This window comes from Antedon bifida, chromosome 2, assembly GCF_963402885.1.
Source record: "Antedon bifida chromosome 2, ecAntBifi1.1, whole genome shotgun sequence".
In the NCBI taxonomy this organism is placed as follows: domain Eukaryota; kingdom Metazoa; phylum Echinodermata; class Crinoidea; order Comatulida; family Antedonidae; genus Antedon; species Antedon bifida.
In genome coordinates, this window is record NC_136227.1 from 21,330,998 (window position 1) to 21,353,670 (window position 22,673).

The window sequence follows — 22,673 nt, forward strand, 5'->3', positions numbered from 1 at the left end:
GGGGCAAGGCCAGTTGGACTCTGGATTTATGATCTTCCCTTCCCACACAATACAGGACAGCAAATAAGTTGCAAAAATAGGCCTAGTATGTGTAGAATTACATAAAAGTAACATTACAATTTGTATTATGTACCCAAAAATCCGGATGAAAAAACTGAGGTTTATTCAATGTAACTCTGTTAATAATTGTTTTATTATTAGTCAACTCCGGTCAACTGAATCTACTGTTAGTTGATATATAGAGATATTTACTCTAGTAGCTAGATAAACTTTTGTATGCACTTTGAGGTCCAGAGAATTTGACCTCAGAAATTGGTTTAGGGTGGTCAAACAATCATTTTTGGCTTGGTTACACATTTTGAAAATGTGGCAAAAAATCAAAAGGTCAGGGTGAAAGGTTATAAGACCAAACACCATTAGGTCAACCACTAGTCAGAGCGAGGTAATTTTGATCTCAAATTGATCAGAAGGTATACATTTATATTCAGTCAAATAAGACATTATAGTAAAAAATGACAGGAAATGCAATTTCGGACTTTCGACCCACAACCCAGGGCATGTATGTATCTCCGTAACTACTAGTCGCAGACACTTGAATTAGGTCTTAAATTGTTCGAAATATACATTTTGTTGTTTGTTACACATTTTGAAAAATGTTACAAAGGTCAAAGGGTCAAGGTCAAGGGTTATATGAACAAATGTAAATAGGTATTTGTATCTTGGCAACCACTGGTCGCAGCAAGTCAATTTTAAAAATTTTCAAAATGTTTAGAAGGCATGCATTTATATTCAGTCTAATGGGGAATTTTAGTCACAAATGATCATAAATGCCATTTCTGACCTTTGACCCACATACCAGAGCATCTTCATACCTGTGTAAGTACTGGTCGTAGAAACTTAAATTTGGTATCAAATTGTTGAAATATACATATTTACATTCATTCTAATAGAAAATTTGGTTAAAAGATAACCAGAAATTACTATTAATTACTAATGTTTCAAACAAAAAACATATCTCTACACAACTTATCCTTGGACAGTAATGTTATGCAATAACTGATGCTTTCAATTGTTTCATTATAGGAATTAAAACAAATCCTTTACTGTTTGAAATTGTACTTTTGCTTATAATAATGCTAGAAAATATTGTTGACCCCCGAGGATGATCAAACATTTTGATTGAAACGTCGAGCTCAACAGTTCCTTTCAGAATGCTAGAAGTAACTTACCAAATTTTTCCGAATAAACATCATGGGCATTTATTGAAGGGTTTTTAGGTGAGCATTTATTCCAGAGAGGCATTTATTTTTTTTGGGTGTAATATGGTAACATGTATAATCAAATAAATACCACCTAGATATACAAAAAACACATCACAATTAATATTAAAAAGTGATAAAAAAAATGATTGGTACTGTAAATTGTAGATTATAGCAGTCAATGAAATTTGTTGTGGTACAATTATTGTGTAAATGCATGTGGTGGGGCGTTTAAATCGAGGAGAGGGGAGAGCATTCATTCCAAATGATGTTCTATAGGAGGGGGAGGGGGGTGGCTTTTATTCAAATCAGTTGTTTATTCAAATAAATAGCCTAATTTTAATAATGATATATAATTTGTTTCTCACTGATAAAAGGTACTTTACATGATTCATTTTTCTCTTTATACTTTTGTAACAAAATGTGTCTGTATTTTAGAATAAAAAATGACACTGTCACAGGCTCCATTACAGAATACTCTGCAGGTGCCAGTGTCATCATAAAACAATGACATCATTATCCTGAGACACAATTGCACTCCATCCTATTGTTCATATGGATCTTCATTCTTGTTTGAAGGTTTGCATGGCAAAATCAAATGTTGATATAAAGTTTGCGGTACACCACGTGTATTAGTTCAGAAAAGAACTGTTGCGTTTCTCTTCAACTCAACAGTTCTTTTCAGAACTAATACATGTGGTGTACCGCAAACTTTATATCAACGATCTTCATTCTATCATCTATCAATTTGTCAACAATCAACACGGCCTTTTGCATATTTTTGAATGCCAATACATAGTTTCATTACTATTGTACAATATTTCCAGCTTTCCTGAAAACACCCTTGTGTACTAGATCATGATTTATAACATGATTTTAAAATACACTTCTGATGCTTTTATTGTCAATGCATTCAGTACCTAAAACATGTCAAAGTTTCTAGTGGTATTGATAATAAATCTCCAGAAATATATATTGTTTTATTATCTACACTGGGAACAGACATGTATATATGTAGAATTTGTCAGTGACATTCAAAAATAATATGCAACAGTGCAGTGTCATACAGAATGATGACAATGTATTGGTCTATTATAGTTGTCTCTGATACCTTTTATATCTTAATTGTAGGTTTAATCCAGTTATTCTTATTATTATATTAATTGTTTTGTATTTTTTATATCTAGGGTGTATTTATTTGATTATACGTTACCATATTACACCAAAAAAAATAAATAAATGCCTCCGACGAATAAACACCACTACCCCCTAAAAACGCCTCTGAACAATAAATGTCCAGGGCTTTTATTTGGATAAATGTGGTAAGTTACTTCTAACATTACCTCACTGTGGCCAGTGGTTCTCAAGATATAAGGAACTATTGGTGTTTGGTCTTATAACCTTTCACCCTGACCTTTTGACCTTTTGACCTTTCGCCACATTTTCAAAATGTATAACCAAGCCAAAAATGATTGTTTGGACCTAAAACTGCATACGAAAGTTGATCTAGCTACTAGAGTAATTATAGTGAACATCTCTATGATACAATTAATGTTATTCTGTTCAGCATTGCTGTAAGTTTTAGCATGGAGGTCTTAGAACCAGCATGTGTGTCATTGTTTATATGATCTCAGTAGTGGTAAGGCCCTGCCTGGTTAATTAGGCAGGGAGATGATCAAGATCAGCTGATAAGAACACAATTTATTTATTTGTTGACCCATTCACCTTTGGATCGGTGGCACTCACAACATGTGGTGCAGTCCAAAAATAAAACATAAAAATTTGAAAAATAAACAAAAAGAAGGAAAACATAATGAGAGAAAAAAAAAGAAAAAAAACTAAAAGAAAATTAAACTATATACAAGCACTATATACAATGCACTAATATTAAATACTGTAGGCAAAAAAAAAACAAATTGTAATGAATAAAATGTATCACTACAAATGCATTGTAAATTGGAGCATTTCCCTTCAACCATATACGGCTGCACAGCCTGTTAACAACAACAAACATGTAAAATGCCAACAAAAAATATACGAAATATATCACACAGTACGGCTTGCAGATCGAGCGAAAACCAAGAAATTGGTCAAATAAATGTTTTAATTACTATACTCTAAATAATATCTCAAAGAACAAAATGTGATATAATCTTTATTCGGCATCCTTTAGATTGGCATCGCAGAAATGATTAACTGAACATTATTGTTACTATATTTAGACGTTTAGCTAGCATGCATCTAAATCTATTTATATTTTAGCCATTCTATGGTTTTTATTGTGGTGAAACTCATAAGGCACAGTTGTTTGTTCATTTTCAAAGGCATCAAGGCCAACTGAGAGGGCACCGGTGGTAAAATTCAAGGCCTGCAATTAAAAACTTACTTATCTCCAAATGCTACATCAAAATTTTCAATCTTGATATCAGTAGATCGGTTTGTACCAGATTCTTCTAGCTTTTGATCTCTTCTACTCAAAGCCTGACTGGCAGAAGCGGTCATTGAGCTGTTGGTATTATCAAAAAGAAATAAAACAATATTCGATCAAAGCATATTATATTAATAAATAACCTCAATAATTAAATAGAAATTGTGATTGCTTTGGGTATACTAAAGGTCACAGTATGACATACTGTACACACCAGCAAAATGTATATTATAAACTAAATTGACAATTGATGACAAGTTAATTATGACCAGTTTTCTTTATGGGAAAGATTGTGAAAAAGTGAAGATCATTGACATTTTTTAGATACTCAACACACACAAATCTGTACAGAAAGAAATAAAGATTTTGTACAATTTAAAAATACAAAGTGTGACAGCAGTTATTACAAAGTGGGATGGCAGTGTTTAAAATACAACAGCAGTTACTAAAAGGTGCCACAGCAGTTTATTATAAAGTGTGACATGTACTACAAAGAGCCCAATGATTATTGCAACGCAACACCAAGAAGCGTAGTTTCATGTGGACTATGTCCACTGCTACCCTATTGCGCATGTGCTAGGCGAGTGGTACGTCTACTGGCAAATTTTAGCACTTGTTCAATGGCATTTGACGTTCGATCTCCGACATGAGTACGAATGGACATATGATGTCATAACACTACAAAGTTTACCAAAATCATGGCCGAGAATCTCTGCAAAAATTATTGACTTGTACTGGTTATTTTAAATACTGTAAAGTCCAAAATGTTCACGGCCCTAAAGTTTTGCGATTTTACATTTTCAACTATTTCACGACCTTTTATTTTCGCGATTTGAGTTTCTTGTGTAATTTGTTGAACCAAATTGCCAAATTTCGTCTCTGCAAAATTACACAATACGCGATTGTAAATTTAGGGATATAAATAAACCAATGTTTTGGCTACACAGTGGGTGACGCACATGTTTAATAGGCTCTTAGGTAGTGAACACCCCCATAATTAATGTACTCTACCAAATTATTGTTGTTGTTACTACAACAACGAAGAGACGGACACGACGCCGGAGAGCATGGCAATGGTATTTGCTCCACTACAAGCTAGGCCTACGCACGTAAAATAATTACTTTATGGACACTATACAATATTATTTAATGGACAAAGGATTCGTCAAGCAAGTACACTATACATTTCATACAAAAATTACCTTAAGCTTTTTTTATTCTAATTTGAACATTATTTTAGAGATCAATCCACGTCACCACACTTGTCGATCGCTGTAAGGGGGTGGGGAATTTCATCATTGTTTTGAGCGAGGCAGCACAGGCTGAGTAGGGCCTAGTATTTTTGGTCGGTTGCAATTTATTTTAATGTTTCATAGAATACACAATTAGAAGGTCAACGTAACTATTTTATATTCATAGGCTAGGCCTAGCTGTATTATTTTTTTCCTATGCAATTAAGGCAGAATTCATGAATAATTCATTACCTTAATTATTTTATATTATAAATATTGCAAGATAGCTGATCTACTTCCTAAATATACTTAAACCTAACCCTCTAAATAATCTCTCTCAACTATTAAAAAAAACATGTTCTTGAAAGACCTCGAACTGAGGGCTCCAGTGTAATAGGTTACCACTAGACCAAACATTTCGGTTGGCGAACGCTGTTTACACAAATTATTTAATCTCTCTGCATGCTTATATAGCGCCCTCTATAATTTCCAGTATTATGTCTTAATTATTCTGATTGATATAAAGTTTGCGGTACACCAAGTGTATTTGTTCTGAAAAGAACTGTCGAGTTTCTAATAAATTATTCATGATTTCTGCCTTAAATGCATAGGAAAAAAAATAATGCGGCTTGGCTAAACTGGGTATGATCGACTGTAACGTAAACAACATCGTTGGGAATTTTGCGTGCCCTTTATTTTCGCTATCATTGTTCAATCGCAACATTCGCAAAAATAAAGGGCTTTAATAATACAGGTTATGGCCTGGGTTTTATCATTTGAACGCCTTCATTTAGAATGATCTAGGCTAGGCCTTACATACACACTTAGCCTGTACTTCCACCGGCACAGTGCGGTGTAATAGCACCACGGATGAGCGCCACTATAGAGATAACAAGGTCAGATATCAAGGTCATTACGTCATAAGTTCAACGTAAATGTCCACTTAATCTAAATGTTCATGTGGACGTGACCGTTGTGTGCATGTTCACTCAATCTAAAAGTCTATAATGTATGTCATAGTGTAAAGTGATACCCATTAGAGCTTGTCTTTGGTAAATCATCCTTTAAAGATCTCTTCTCTTGTTTAGCTTTAATTTTTGCTTCTGCTTTCTTTAACTTCTGTTTATCAACATTCTATATAAAAAAATAACAAAGAAGTGTAAATTTATTACATTTCCTAGGTACCTATACATTTCCCAGATTGACTTTACTTACCGATACAGCTTCCTTTTTTGCTATCCATATACTAGGATCATCTGTGCTGGTTACATCTTTTACAGAAACGTAAAAAAATGAGTTATTTTAAATTTATATGGAAGATTATCTCCGAGTAAATTCTACCATAATTTTAAAAAATAATTATACATTACATTATAATTAACAATTATAAGCAAAACATTTTTAATTGCATAAATATGCAATATTATATTCTGGCATAAGTCTTTTTTTTATTTCTCAAGGTGTGGTATGATGACTTGGGTGGTTCAATCTTTATATGCTAAGTAAGAGTCAATCAAAACTGGAGGTGACAGTTTAAAATACTCTTCACCTCCATGTATTTGGAATCTATATATAAATTTACTAAACGGCAAATTTAGTACAGAAATAGAATGTTTATTACGGTAATAATTACTTTATAGTAAAAAGTACAGTAAAATTCATACCCTCAGCATCAATAATATCAGCTAGATAAACTGGTGCATCCAAAAGAGCAGAACATGATGAATCTCCACCAGTATAATTTCTAAGAATAACATTTATACATATCATTAATAGTACAAAATATACTGAATACTCAATCAGCCTTCTCAGTAGACTTTGTTGTTGTGCTAGGGTGGGACTTATAAACTTCAAAATCGCTAGTTTCAGTCCATCTTGTAAGGAAAAGGCAGGAGAGCACTAAATTGCTCTTGTTGTGTTTCCGAGGAGAGCATTTTGCTCTTCTACAAAATTATTCCCCGAGACAACATATCGTTTGTTATTATTGTACTCATCAACACATCAATACATAACAGTGTCGATAGCTGTGAGGAGGAATTCCATCATTGTTTTGAGCGAGGCAGCGCAGGCCGAGTATGTTTACAGTATGTTATATGATTGGCTATAACAATTGCGAGAGAATTCTGGAGCGCGTATGAAAAGACTTACTGGACTAAACTTATCGTCCGACAATCGACATAGAACTACTAGGCTTAAAATTATAGAGGCCTATGTAGAAAATGTTGATATAATAATAATTGGTGTAATAATCATACAATATTGTATATTGTATCTTATGTATTTATTGGTTATCCGCACTTGGCGGATAACCCCTTGTTATTGTCACGATCTTTTTTTTTTTGGTTATCCGCAACTTAGAAGTTGCGGATAACCCTTGTGATTGTAAAAATCATTTTCATCTCTCATATTCTTCTTTCTTTCCCGGATTTTTGTGAGCAGCATATCCCCTATTTCTTGTAAATATATCTTTTGTATAACTTTGTCATTATATGGACATTTACCTGAAGTTGTGCACCTCCATATTTTGAATGACGTCAGAGTTGCACAAAGTGACTTACGCGCGATTTTATGAATTTCAATGATTGATCATAGGATAAAAAATAAAAGTCATTTTGTATTGACACTTAATGAAAATTTAAGTCATATCAAGGGCAAACTTTCTATGGATTAAAAATGGCATGTTTTACAAGAAGTTACGCGCGCACGCGCATTTAAAGTTTTAAAATGCGAAAAAATAATTTCTAATCAACTTTCTGCGCTGATCATGACATTTTAAGCATGTCAAAAATTCCCGCGCGCGTGAAAAATTTTACGCGTAAGGAGCGTACGGAGCATGAAAATCATGTGTTTTTCTCTTGAATTGTGATTTTCTAGCCTTTCCTAGTCATTTAAAAAAAGATTGACATCATTTCAAATTAAAATGACGTCATACGAACACGTTGGTTTATACCATTTGCGCGCGTTTTAGTTGCAAAAGTGACAAAATTTTGCCTATTTTTAATCTATTATAGCTCCTCAGGATCATCCACGACCCCCAATTTTTAAAATTTAATATGTAAGCAGATATGTTGTAGATATAAATTCATGCGGAATTTTTACCACTCGGATGTTATGACGTCATCGTATGGCCACACGAATGTAAAATATAGAATTTTTTACTCTTTCGTTATTGCTCATCACATTAAATAGAGCGCATCTCGCTTATACGTATTCCATTTCCTCAGATATTTTAATTATGTCTAGTGTCAATCAACTATCTTTCGCATGAGTTAAAAATATTTTAATTTTTATGACGTCATCGTGCCTAAAAATGTAAATAACGTGGGTCACCTATTTTCATCTTTACAGTAAATTTCAATCTGTTATAGCTCGTCAGAATAAAAAGTGATAATCATGATTAAAACGTTTTCTGGAAGCTATTGGATTGTAGATACGAATTCATGTAAATATTTTGCCAATCAGATGTTGTGACGTCCTCATATGGCCAGTTGAATTCAAAAAGTCACATTTACATCTCTTGCGTAAAAGTTCATTGCGTTTAAACGAGAGCGCATCTCACTTTTACGTGCCCAAAATTTTTCAAATTTGTATTAATGTAATTAATTAGATAATTATCTTCTAAAATTGTTATTTTATATGTCAATTTGATGACGTCATCGTGCTAATAATTGGATTTAAAAGATGGGTCTCGTAATTTGGTCTATGCTACACTGTATATAACATATACAGTGTATTCTGTAAATACTGTAATATGCTGTATGATACAAAATAGGTACAATTCAGCACTGTAAACATATTTAATTCATGTCATAGGATGGCATAATAATTGTCGGCGTTCATATATTTTAAACGTATGTGCATGTTGCGTTTGCGCGGATAACCCGAACTCGTCAAAGTGACGAGTTCAAATCTAGTTGGTTATCCGCAACTTAGTTGCGGATAACCCTTGTGATTGTAAATATCTTTTTTTTCATCTTCATCATCTTCTTTGTTATTCTTCTTTCTTTCCCGGAATTTTGTTCGCAGCGTATCTCTAATTATGGTCAACATAAGATTGCATAACTTTGTCATAAGATTGACCTGTAGCTGTAGATGTGCAAGAAATTTCATTATATGACGTTAGAGTCGCGCAGCGTAAGTTACGTGCGATTTTATGAATTTTAATGATTGATCATAGATTATAAACCAAAAGTCATTTTGTATTGACACTTGGTGAAAATTTAATTCATATCAAGGGCGAACTTTCTATGGATTAAAAATGGCATGTTTCACAAGAAGTTACGCGCGCACGCGCATTTAAAATTTCAAAATGCGCAAAATTAATTTCTAATCAACTTTCTACGCTGATCATGACATTTTGAGCATGTCAAAAATTCCCACGCGCGCGAAAAAAATTACGCGTAAGGTGCGCACGGAGCATGAAAATCATGTGTTTTTCTCTTGAATTATGATTTTACAGTTTTTTCTAATCATTTTAAAAAAGATTGACATCATTTCAAATTAAAATGACGTCATACGAACACGTTGATTTAGACAATTTGCGCGCGTTTTAGTTACAAAAATGACAAAATATTGTCAAAATTATGCCTATTTTGAATCCATTATAGCTCCTCAGGGTCATCCATGACACCCAATTTTTTTAATTTAATATGTAAGCAGATATGTTGTAGATATGAATTCATGCAGAATCTTTACCCCTCGGGTGTTATGACATCATCGTATGGCCACACGAATCTAAAATATAGGATTTTTTACTCTTTCGTTATTGCTCATCACATTAAATAGAGCGCATCTCGCTAATACGTATTCCATTTCCACAGATATTTTAATACTCTCTAGGTCAATCAACTGTCTTTCGCATGAGTTAAAAATATTTTAATTTTTATGACGTCATCATGTTTAAAAATGTAAATAACGTGGGTCCCCTATTTTCATCTTTACAGTAAATTTCAATCTGTTATAGCTCGTCAGAATAAAAAGTGATAATCATGATTAAAACGTTTTCTGGAAGCTATTGGATTGTAGATACGAATTTATGTGAATATTTTGCCAATCAAATGTTGTGACGTCATCATATGGCCAGTTGAATTCAAAAAGTCATATTTTCATCTCTTGTGTAAAAGTTCATTGCGTTTAAACGAGAGCGCATCTTTCTTTTACGTTTTCAAAATTCTTCAAATTTGTATTAATGTAATTATTTAGATAATTATCTTCTAAAATTATTTTCCTTATATGTCAATTTGATGACATCATCGTGTTAATAATTGGATTTAAAAGATGGGTCTCGTAATTTCGTCTATGCTACACTGTATATAACATACAGTGTATTCTGTAAATACTGTAATATGCTGTATGCTACAAAATAGGTACAATTCAGCACTGTAAACATACTTCATTCATGTCATAGGATGGTATAATAATTGACGAAGTTCATATAGTTTAAAGTATGTGCATGTTGCGTTTGCGCGGATAACCCGAACTCGTCGAAGTGACGAGTTCAAATCTAGTTGGTTATCCGCAACCGTAAGGTTTTGCGGATAACCCTTGTTATTGTAAATATCTTTTTTTTTTTCATCTTCTTTGTTCTTCTTTCTTTCCCGGAATTTTGTTGCACGCATATCTGTCATCCTTGTCAACATAAGATTGTATAACTTTGTCATAAGATTGACCTGTAGCTGTAGATGTGCAGGAAACTTTGTTATATGACGTTAGAGTCGCGTAGCGCAAGTTACGCGCGATTTTATGAATTTCAATGATTGGTCATAGATTATAAACCAAAAGTCATTTTGTATTGACACTTGGTGAAAATTTAAGTCATATCAAGGGCAAACTTTCTATGGATTAAAAATGACATGTTTCACATGAAGTTACGCGCGCACGCGCATTTAAAATTTAAAAATGCACAAAATTAATTTCTAATCAACTTTCTACGCTGATCATGACATTTTAAACATGTCAAAAATTCCCACGCGCGCGAAAAAAATTACGCGTAAGGTGCGCACGGAGCATGAAAATCATGTGTTTTTTTCTTGAATTATGATTTTATAGCCTTTCTTAGTCATTTTAAAAAAGATTTACATCATTTCAAATTAAAATGACGTCATACGAACACGTTGATTTAGACCATTTGCGTGCGTTTTAGTTGCAAAAGTGACAACAAATTGTCAAAATTAAGCCTATTTTTAATCTATTATAGCTCCTCAGGATCATCCACGACCCCCAATTTTTTTAATTTAATATGTAAGCAGATATGTTGTAGATATGAATTCATGCAGAACCTTTACCACTCGGATGTTATGACGTCATCGTATGGCCACACGAATGTAAAATATAGGATTTTTTACTCTTTCGTTATTGCTCATCAAATTCAACAAAGCGCTTCTAGGTTATACGTATTCCATTTCCCCCGAAATTTTAATATTGTCTACGTTAATCAACTATCTTTCGCATGAATTAAAAATAATTTAATTTTTATGACGTCATCATGTCTAAAAACGTAAATAACGTGGGTCACTTATTTTCATCTTTACAGTAAATTTCAATCTGTTATAGCTCGTCAGAATAAAAAGTGATAATCATGATTAAAACGTTTTCTGGAAGCTATTGGATTGTAGATACGAATTGATGTGAATATTTTGCCAATCAGATGTTGTGACGTCATCATATGGCCAGTTGAATTCAAAAAGTCATATTTTCATCTCTTGCGTAAAAGTTCATTGCGTTTAAACGAGAGCGCATCTCACTTTTACGTGCCCAAAATTCTTTAAATTTGTTTTAATGTAAATTTTTAGATAATTATCTTCTAAAATTGTTATCTTTATATGTCAATTTGATGACGTCATCGTGTTAAAAATTGGATTTAAAAGATGGGTCTCGTAATTTTGTCTATGCTACACTGTATATAACATATACAGTTTATTCTGTAAAATACTGTAATATGGTGTATGCTACATAATAGGTACAATTCAGCACTGTAAACATATTTATTTCATGTCATAGGATGGCATAATAATTGTCGAGGTTCATATAGTTAAGTATGTGCATGTTGCGTTTGCGCGGATAACCCGAACTCGTCAAAGTGACGAGTTCAAATCTAGTATTTATTTCTTTCCTTCCACCCTTCTCCCCCAATTTTTGTTCGCAGCGTATCTCTAATTCTGGCCAATATATGATTGTATAACTTTGTCAAAAGATTGCCCTGTAGCTGTAGATGTGCAAGAAACTTTTTTATTCGAATTTCGAGTCGCGCAGCGTAAGTTACGCGCGATTTTATGAATTTCAATGATTGATCATAGAATAAAAACTAAAAGTCGTTTTGTATTTAAACTTGGTGAAAATGTAAGTTATATCAAGCGCAAACTTTCTGTGGATTAAAAATGGCATGTTTAATAGAAAGTTACGCGCGCACGCGCGTTTAAAATTTCAAAATGCGTAAAATCAACTTCTAATCAATTTTCTACGCGTTTCATGTCATTTTGAGCGTTTCAAAAATTCCCACGGGTGCGCATTTTTTTTACGCGTGCGTGCGCACGTAGCACAAAAAACATCTATTTTTGCTTGATTTTTGTTTTTTCAGCCTTTTCTAGTAATTTTACCAACTTTCAAACAATTCCGACTTAAAATCACGTCATACGAGCACGTAGAATTGAAAAATTTGCGCGCGTTTTTGATGAAAATGTACAAAAATTTGTGAAAATTATGCCTTTTTTTAAACAGTCATAGATTCTAAACTACGTGGTGAACTTTTTTTTAATTACATATTCTGGAAGTAGATGAGTTGTAGATATCGAATCATGCATCAATATAGCTAACCGGACATTGTGACGTCATCGTATGGCCACTCGAATATAAAATATAGGATTCTTTTCTCTTTCGTCATAACTCATCACATTTAATAGAGCGCATCTCCACTTATCCGTATTCCATTGCCCTCCATTTCTTTATATTGTCTAGGTCAATCAATTATCTTTCGCATGATTCACCATTTTAAAAATTGTTATGACGTCATCATGTGCAAAAGCGTCAATAACTTTGGTCACTTATTTTCACCTATTCTGAACTGTACGTAGTCCGTATACAGTATAATAGTGTATACCGTATACACTTTGACGTGACACAAAATAGAGAGCGCACTAACATTTTTTTCAATGGCATGCATGATCGTTTTTCTGCGCGCAATATTCTAACGTATGACATGCACGTGGCGTTTGCGCTGCGGATAACCTAACTCGTCCGTAGTGATGAGTTCAAATCTAGTTGGTTATCCGCAACTTATAAAGTTGCGGATAACCCTTGTGATTGTAAATATCTTTTTTTTTTTCATCTTTATTCTTCTTTCTTTCCCGGATTTTTGTTGCAGCTATATCTCAAATTTTTGTAGACATAACTTTGTATAACTTTGTCATAAGATTGACCTGTAGCTGTAGATGTGCAGGAAACTTCGTTATATGACGTTAGAGTCGCGCAGCGTAAGTTACGCGCGATTTTACGAATTTCAATGATTGATCATAGATTATAAACCAAAAGTCATTTTTTATTGACACTTGGTGAAAATTTAAGTCATATTACGGGCGAACTTTCTATGGATTAAAAATGGCATGTTTCACAAGAAGTTACGCGCGCACGCGCATTTAAAATTTCAAAATGCGCAAAATTAATTTCTAATCAACTTTCTACGCTGATCATGACATTTTGAGCATGTCAAAAATTCCCACGCGCGCGAAAAAAATTACGCGTAAGGTGCGCACGGAGCATGAAAATCATGTGTTTTTCACTTGGATTATGATTTTACAGTCTTTCCTAGTCATTTAAAAAAAGAAATTTGTATTAATGTAATTATTTAGATAATTAGCTTCTAACATAGTTATGTTTATATGTCAATTTGATGACGTCATCGTGTTAATTATTTGATTTAAAAGATGGGTCTCGTAATTTCGTCTATGCTACACTGTATATAACATATACAGGTACATAGGTACAATTCAGCACTGTAAACATATTTATTTCATGTCATATGATGGCATAATAATTGTCGGCGTTCATATAATATAAACGTATGTGCATGTTGCGTTTGCGCGGATAACTCGAACTCGTCAAAGTGACGAGTTCAAATCTAGTTCTTCTATGTTATTCTTCTTTCTTTCCCGGAATTTTGTTGGCAGCGTATCTCTAATTCTGGTCAACATAAGATTGTATAACTTTGTCATAAGAGTGACCTGTAGCTGTAGGTGTGCAAGAAATTTCGTTATATGATGTTAGAGTCGCGCAGCGTAAGTTACGCGCAATTTTATGAATTTCAATGATTGATCATAGATTATAAACCAAAAGTCATTTTGTATTGACACTTTGTACAAATTTAAGTCATATCAAGGGAAAACTTTCTATGGATTAAAAATGGCATGGTTCACAAAAAGTTACGCGCGCACGCGCATTTAAAATTTCAAAATGCGCAAAATTAATTTCTAATCAACTTTCTACGCTGATCATGACATTTGGAGCATGTCAAAAAGTCCCACGCGCGCGCGCGCATTTTTACGCGCTTGGTGCGCACGTAACACTAAAAATATATTTTTTTGCGTGATTTATGTTTTTCCAGCCTTTTCTAGTAATTTTACCAACTTTTTAAACAATTTCGACTTGAAATCACGTCATACAAGCACGTCGAATTGGATAATTTGCGCGCGTTTTTGATGAAAAAGTTTTAAAATTCGTCAAAATTATGATAGATTCTAAACTACATGATGAACTTTTATTTTTTTTTTACATATTCTGGAAGTTGATGAGTGCAGTTTGCGCGTGGCGGATAACCCGAATTCGTCAAAGTGACGAGTTCAAATCTAGTTTATCTATTAGTGTTGTGGCATTCCATAGAAACTAAAATAAGAACAGTATTGAACAGTATGCGAGAAAAACGTCTGTAAAATCATCAACTTAAACTTTTTGTTTTACTTTTTTAGTGATTTTCTTCATAAAAGTACTAATTCTAAGGTGTTGTATTCAGGATAAAGTTGGTTAACAAAATTCAAATTTTACTGTAAAAATGAAAATAAGTGACCCACGTTATTTACCTTTTTAGACATGATGAAGTCATAAAAATTTAAAAATTTTTAATTCATGCGAAAGATAGTTGATTGACGTAGACAATATTAAAATCTCGGGGGAAATGGAATATGTATTAGCGAGATGTGCTCTGTTGAATGTGATGAGCAATAACGAAAGAGACAAAAATCCTGTATTTTACATTCGTGTGGCCATACGATGATGTCATAACATCCGAGAGGTAAAAATTCTGCATGAAGTCATATCTACAATTTATCGTCTCGCATAATAAGTTTAAAAAATTGGGGGTCACCTTTGATCCCGAAGAGCTATAATAGATTCAATATTGGCATTATTTTGACAATATTTTATAACTTTTTCAACTAAAACGTGCGCAAATGGTCTAAATCAACATGTTTGTATGACATCATTTAATTTGAAATGATGTCAATCTTTTTTAAAATGACTAGGAAAGAAAAAACACATGATTTTCATGCTCTATGCGCACCTTAAACGTAAATTTTTTCGCGCGTGTGGGAAAGTTGATTAGAAATTAATTTTGCGCATTTCGAAATTTTAAATGCGCGTGCGCGCGTAACTTCTTGTGAAACATGCTATTTTTAATACATAGAAAGTTTGCCCATGATATGACTTAAATTTTCACCAAGTGTCAATACAAAATGACTTTTGATTTATAATCGATGATCATTGAAATTCATAAAATCGCGCGTAACTTACGCTGCGCGACTCTAACGTCATATAACGAAGTTTCTTGCACATCTACAGCTACAGGTCAATCTTATGACAAAGTCATACAATCTTATGTTGACCAGAATTAGAGATATGCTGCGAACAAAATTCTGTGAAAGAAAGAAAAATAAGATAAAAAAAAAGATCCTGACAATAACAAGGGGTTATCCACCAAGTGTGGATAACCAATTACACATTATAAAAGGTTATTTGAGTGTCAATTTGGTGTGTTGACATACAGCGGTACCTATAAAGACAGAAGGGAAGAATCTCTCTCCAAATAATAAATATGTATTTAGGCCTACTATTAAATATTGTTTTTATTAATTATATCTTATACATCAAAATTGCATTGTTTAATAAAAGAAACCATTTGGTTGGTACTTGTTCTGTTTCCTCTAGAGGAGGTGTTTATGTGACACTGCATTGAATGAAATGAAAGTAAATTCGCGCTTAAAAGCAGGCTGACTGCTGATATAAGGAGCGCAATTAAGTGCTCTCCTGTAGTTGGAAATATAAAAAAAATCATATCGTGGTGCTAGATTATGGAATAGTCTAGAAAAATTATTGGTGTAATATTTTCTGTAAATATTTATTTTCTCTCTAGTTATTTTAAATCTATAGTACTGCAAGTTAACCAAGGCCTTGTAGAAGAACACCTTTGAGGTGATACAAGCTTTTCCATGTTAAAATAAAGTATTTATTATTATCTATGTATAAAATTAAATTTCCAAACATTTAATTACGAATAATCTATTGACATATTTAAAATGACAGCCTTAATATATCCAATGTGAAACATTGGTTTTACTATTGAGTGGGAATGAGTTCTTACAGTTTCAAAACCTTAGAAAGCTGTTCACAAACTTGATCTACAAGATTGGAAGCTTTCTCACCAGCAACTTCGAGTAAAAATCCTCCAACTGCTTCATTAATATCATCTGCTGATTCAAAATCATCATTCCCACTTTCCAACACACCTTTTAAAAATAAAAGAGATACTCAAATTAAATTTGTATTACATCCAACCAAACATTTGATTATTTCTTAACAATTTTCCATGACGAAAAATACTCATGTTCTTAATTGACTGCCCCACAAAATCAGGGTGAGTCTTAAATAATATATTTTATTAGCATGTTTATACACACCTAAATATATTCTTCTCATTTGATTGGATGATTGTGGGTCACATTTGTAAGATTTTAATTAATTAATGGGAACAACTCTATAAGATATGGTGGAATCGTTAGAAAAAACCGAATTAGAATTTATTAGCCTACATCAGCTTCAGTTGCAGGGCTGAGCGAACCCACACAAGTGTTTTTTACGGACAACCACATTTGACATATCCTCTTGTTCCAGGAGCATGTTTAAAATTTAGAAAATTAAAACTAAGAACACAGAAAACCATGTGCCAACACAGTTAACCATGTGCATTAATTAAAATAGCAAGCTTGTTCAAAGCACATTAAACCCAGTGCATTTAATACATCACTGATTGGTCAATGAGCAGTCAAGTCATTATAGATTACACGATTTTCAAATTGGGGAGGTAATTTAAGAAATTTTTGGACCATGCATCCAACATATCTAGAAGGGCCCTGGATTACCTAGGCCTTCAAGGATCGGTACTCGGACAAGTTTTTTGGTTTGTTTGTTTCATTTATTTATTTTCCAAACATTGAACAAAAGGAACAGATATATGAACTATAGGAAAAGAAAAAAGAAGACAATGTGTGAAAGGAGATCAAAATAAGTAAAAATTACTTTAAGCATTGACCATGTTTAAGTTTCATCATAAGAAGTTGCCTATTACTTTTGATTCTTTCTTTGCTACAAACAATTCCAAACATAATTATGAGACAAGGGCTAAAGACAATTTAAGAACTGCTTTCAAAAGGACTCTATTGGGCCAACAAAGTGTCACATACAGATTACAATTAATATGGTACATTATACTGTTTTTATTTATTTATTTACTTAATTATTTATCTATTTCAAATTTTTTTCGTTTTAAGGGGCTTTGCGTCTAAAGCATTAGCTTACAGCTTAACCCCATTCACAACTTCAATTAATTTTGCATGTACTTTGTATTATCTTAGATTGTGAATAAAGTTATATATATATATATCATCATCACCTGAACATGACAAGAAAACTAATAAATCTAAAATATTGACAAAAAAAATATTATGAGGTTTGCTTATAGGTGATTTTAAAACTGGCTACGGACATCTTAGATTTCAGCTGAATTGGTAGTTGTTCCCATAATTTGGGGCCAAGGTATAGTATAGAGTTACTGGTACTGTAAGTAGTGAGGGACAAAATTTTGGATGAAAAACACGTTGGATAGTTGTGATAGGTGGATGGTTTGCTAAAGAGGGAAGTGATATAGGTTGGAAGAGAGTTTTGTGATAATCGAAACATAAAGATAGCAGTTTGTAATTTATTGATGTCAAAAATATTTAGGACCTTCAGGTTACTCTTTTTTTGTAATTTAAATAAACCGTCAATATTAGTGGTTTCGAAGCTTGTCCAGGGGCATAAGTTTCCGAACTTATTTAGTGAACCGGACCAGGCAATATTACAGTAAGAAATGTAGGGAAGTACTAATGCATTGTATAAAATAAAGAGAATATTAATGGGAAGATAACGTTTCAATTTGTTGATTACACCTATATTTCTTGACATTTGACACGACATTAATAATATTATTAATGTGTGATTTCCACGACAATTTGAACTAGTTGGATACTGTTTTGAGTTCGAAATTTAATTGTTCAAATAGAACATTAATATTTTGATGGGAATGAATGATGTTCGAATCGTCGGCAAAAAGAATAAAATTAAGGAGTTTAGGAGTTCGGCAAGTCATTCATATAAACAAGGAAGAGGAGGGGGCCTAAGATGGAGTCTTGAGGCACACCACAAATAATATTGGAATAAGTAGAGTCAAAAGAAGAGATTGTTGTGAATTGTTGACGGCTAGACAAGTAACTTTTAATCAATTGTAGCGGAAGGCCACAGACACCATACTTACACAATTTAGCTAAGAGGATGTCATGGTCTATAGTGTCAAACGCCTTACTCAAATCAAGGAAGACGCCAACTGTAAACTCATTTTTGTTTAGAGAACTAAACACTCTGTCACAAAGGTCAACTAGTGCTAAATTAGTGTTGTAATTTTTTCGAAATCCATATTGGTTATCAAATAAAATGTTATGTTTGTCAAAATAAATAGTAAGTCTGTTATAGATAAGGCGCTCAAGAGGGAAAAAAAGGGAAATTGGTCTATAGTTGTTTAAGTGGTGGGGATCATCTTTCTTGAAAATAGGAATTACTTTAGCAATTTGAAGAGGGCGAGGGAAGACGCCAGTTTGAAAGGATATATTGAAAATGTGGGTAAGTGGTTTTGAAATAGAATTCACAATGTAACATTCTGTTAGAGAATCCATCAGGGCCAGGACTTTTTTTGTCTTTTAGCCGACTAATTAGTGAAATAATTTAATGTTCATGAACTGGTTGTAAAAAGGACGATTGAGGGGAGTTATTTAGAAAATGCATACAATTCGGGCTTCCGATAGGACTTCTAATTGATTGAGCAAGGTTGAATCCAACATTAGTAAAGTAATGATTGAATGTATCTGCTATGGTAGACGGATCCGTAATTGTTCTGCATGAAATGCCCGCAGTTTAAACGCGGACAAAACCACAGAAGAATAGCTTCTCTTTCTTGAGCTATACTTGCTCACTTTATTGCTATCCATCCGTTCATCCGGTAAACTGATACTAGGGCTCACTTATATAAGATTATGTCTCCACACGAAGCATTAAAGGTGTACAACAACGTTAATACAATGTATCACCTATTGTGCACAGCTCTCATACCATGAACAGTGACTAGACTAATTTACATATCAAGGTATCAAGGTGCGATGTACATACATAACAGTAATCTTAATGTTATTATGAATGAAATAGGAAGGTAAATTGGGCTTAGAATTTTTTCCTAAGGATCTATTTATTGTTTGCCAGGTTTTGCCTATGTTGTTAGAAAAAGTGTTTAAAGTGTTAGAATAACATTGTTTGGTGGAAAACCGAATCAAGTTTGTTAATTTATTTCTGTATGTTGTATATTTTTCTTTATCAAGATTGTTGTTAGATTTAAGATATTTAGTGTAGAGTTTGTTTCTAGTATCTATCGATTTAATGATACCCCTTGTTAACCAGGGCTTTCTTTCTTTGCGCAAATTACGTTTAATTTTTGTTTTAATTATGTGCGAGTTATATATGATGGAGGTGAATTTGTTACTAAATATGTTATAGGCATGATTGGAATCTAAGGTAGTCGAATATAGTTCAGTTCAATCAGTATCTAGGAGTTCAAGATAGAGAGAAGACATAGTAGATTCAACGATTTTTGGGAGATAAATATACTTATGCAAAGGAGGGTTGGGATAAGTTGGGTTGGATATTATTGAGAAAATAGGAAAATGGTCAGAAATGTCAGAAAGTAATATTCCAGAAGATATGACATTGGTAAGAGTGTTGCAAAATACATTGTCAATTAGAGTAGCTGTTTTAGTTGAAACTCTAGTAGGCTGCGAAATTAAAGGATAAAAGTTGTTTTGAAACATATAAGTAAGGAAATCAGAGGTATTTTTATTGCTAGAGGATTTAAGTAAATTGATATTGAAATCACCGCATATGTACGCCGTTTTATGTTCACCGTTGATTGTGCAAAGTATGTTGTTAATATTTAGGTTAAACGAGTTAACAGATTTTTCAGGCATGCGGTGGATCACACCCAGGATGATTTTTTCGCCAAATACATTAAGCTCAATAAAAAGTGATTCAGAATTTGGAGAGATGGGATCAGATAGATCAGGACGAATGGTGTATTGAAGTTCTTGAGTAACATATATGGCAACGCCGCCACCTGCACGTTTTGACCTGGACGAGTGTAAAAGTTTGTAACCATTAATGTTATAGAACGTAAAGTTTGTTTTATCGGGATTGAAAAAGGTTTCGGTAAAACATAAAGCTAAGACTTCAAAATTAAGGGCACTTAAAAAATCTTCAATTTCCCGAAAATGTTTAATAAGACTACGGGCATTTAGAAGAAAAATGCTAAGAGAAGATTTGGTATTTATATATTTAAGATTGAAATAATTTATCGAAAAATAGTTACACGATTTAGTGTGATCCGTATCGAGATTGTCATTGGGTTTAGAACAACCATTTAGATTAAAATCAAACGGAGAGAAAAGAATTGAGGAAGGATCATCAGTGTAGGTTTTATTTTTATCTTTAACAGGATTAAAAATGTGAAGGAGATCATCATCTATATCTAGGGAAGTGAGTTATTAGTGGAAGTCATGGAGAATAATGTTAATTGTTCTGATGCGTATATTAGCTATGCAATAATTAGAAAGTTTAGTGGGCATAATATTCAAGAGGCAAAAAAAAGTGAATTAAAAAATGTAAAGGAAATGGGTCGATAAATTTATAAGAGAAAAAAAAGTGAATATAAAAAGCAATAAGGTATAAATCATGACTTATGTTTATATATTTCAATAGCATACAAGCCCCTGGTAGGCTTACAAGAGTAGGTGTAATATGCCTAGTTAGTAATTCAAACATAACTAAAATGGATAATGTAGCGAGTCCCTTCATTTTTCATTGTTTGAAAGAATATGCAGTTCCATTAGCCATTCTCCAGCTGCGAATTTTAACTTTGACCCTTGGTCATACAGGTGTTTCACTTCGGTACGCCATTTCTTCTTCTCCATTCGGTCTATACGAGTTAAGTCGTCTATGATGTATTCATCGCCCTTGAGTACTGCATTTTTACGTTTCATTCAAGGAATTTAACTAAAATATGTGGCGGTTTGTTTTCAAAACCTCTCCCATCACGGTGAGCCCATTCGATCTTGATAGGGAGTAGTCGGCTTAAAGTACGAGCTAATGAAGTGTTCAGCAATTTCAATGCAATTCTCTCTATCGTGGGCTTTAATACCCAGTATATGGATATTGTTTCTACGGGAAAACCGCTCACCTTTGTTTAATTCCGACTGCATGCTTAGTAGATTCCTTTTCAACTCGGTAATAGAAGTTTCAGTGGAAGACTTGAAAGTATTCATTACTGACTGTTTCACTTCCAGGGCATTTATTCTTTCGGCGTTATGATTTATAGAATCCGTTAGTTCCTGTTGGCCTTTAAGCAAGGTTGTTGGGGAAGAGCGAACAAACTGTTCAAAATCCTGTTCAGTACCGCTCTGCTTAGCAGTGGCACCTGTGTCCGGCATAATTAAGATTGTACTGTATAACACAATAGACCAGGAGCTATTCAGCGGACGTCTTACTTATGCAAGTGCATGCGACTGACTGAATGATACTGAATGGTACTCGAATGCCCTCGATGTTTTGTTTATATTTGACATTTTTTCATTCAAATTTTTTTATACAAATATATATTCATTTTATTCTTTATACAGTCGACCTTCTCATTTACGTACCCCTTGGTCTGAGAGGCGTTCATAAATGAAAAAGTTCGTAAATGAGAAGGTTCGGAAAAAAGCGCCCTCTATTAAAATCAGTGGTAAAAACATGTCCAAACAAAGGCCCTATGTAAAACTTACTGTGCATAGTACAGTAAAAGAACAAACAGTATTAAAAATACAGTATAAAACAATTAAATTTAACATGTAAATTAACACCTTAACTGCCAAAAAGATTGATATTTCTGCTTTTTGTTATGTTACACACATTCTCTGTACCAAAATTCCATCGTTTATCATTTAGAAGAAAAATGGTAAGAGAAGATTTGGTATTTATATATTTAAGATTGAAATAATTTATCGAAAAATAGTTACACAATTTAGTGTGATCCGTATCGAGATTGTCATTGGGTTTAGAACAACCATTTAGATTAAAATCAAACGGAGAGAAAAGAATTGAGGA

At 33.2% G+C, this 22,673-nt stretch overlaps 1 protein-coding gene across 1 annotated transcript in view; it reads right to left on the reverse strand.

Annotated features, from left to right (window-relative positions):
* LOC144858623 (ATP-binding cassette sub-family F member 3-like) overlaps positions 1-22,673 on the reverse strand; it is a 140,037-nt gene that overhangs the window by 103,952 nt on the left and 13,412 nt on the right. Inside the window, exons 2-6 of the mRNA XM_078714709.1 lie at positions 16,543-16,687; positions 6,584-6,663; positions 6,135-6,190; positions 5,953-6,053; positions 3,646-3,765 (exon numbers count right to left, since the gene is read on the reverse strand). Coding sequence (XP_078570835.1) covers positions 3,646-3,765; positions 5,953-6,053; positions 6,135-6,190; positions 6,584-6,663; positions 16,543-16,687 — 502 coding nt within the window. The remainder of the gene's footprint in view (positions 1-3,645; positions 3,766-5,952; positions 6,054-6,134; positions 6,191-6,583; positions 6,664-16,542; positions 16,688-22,673) is intronic.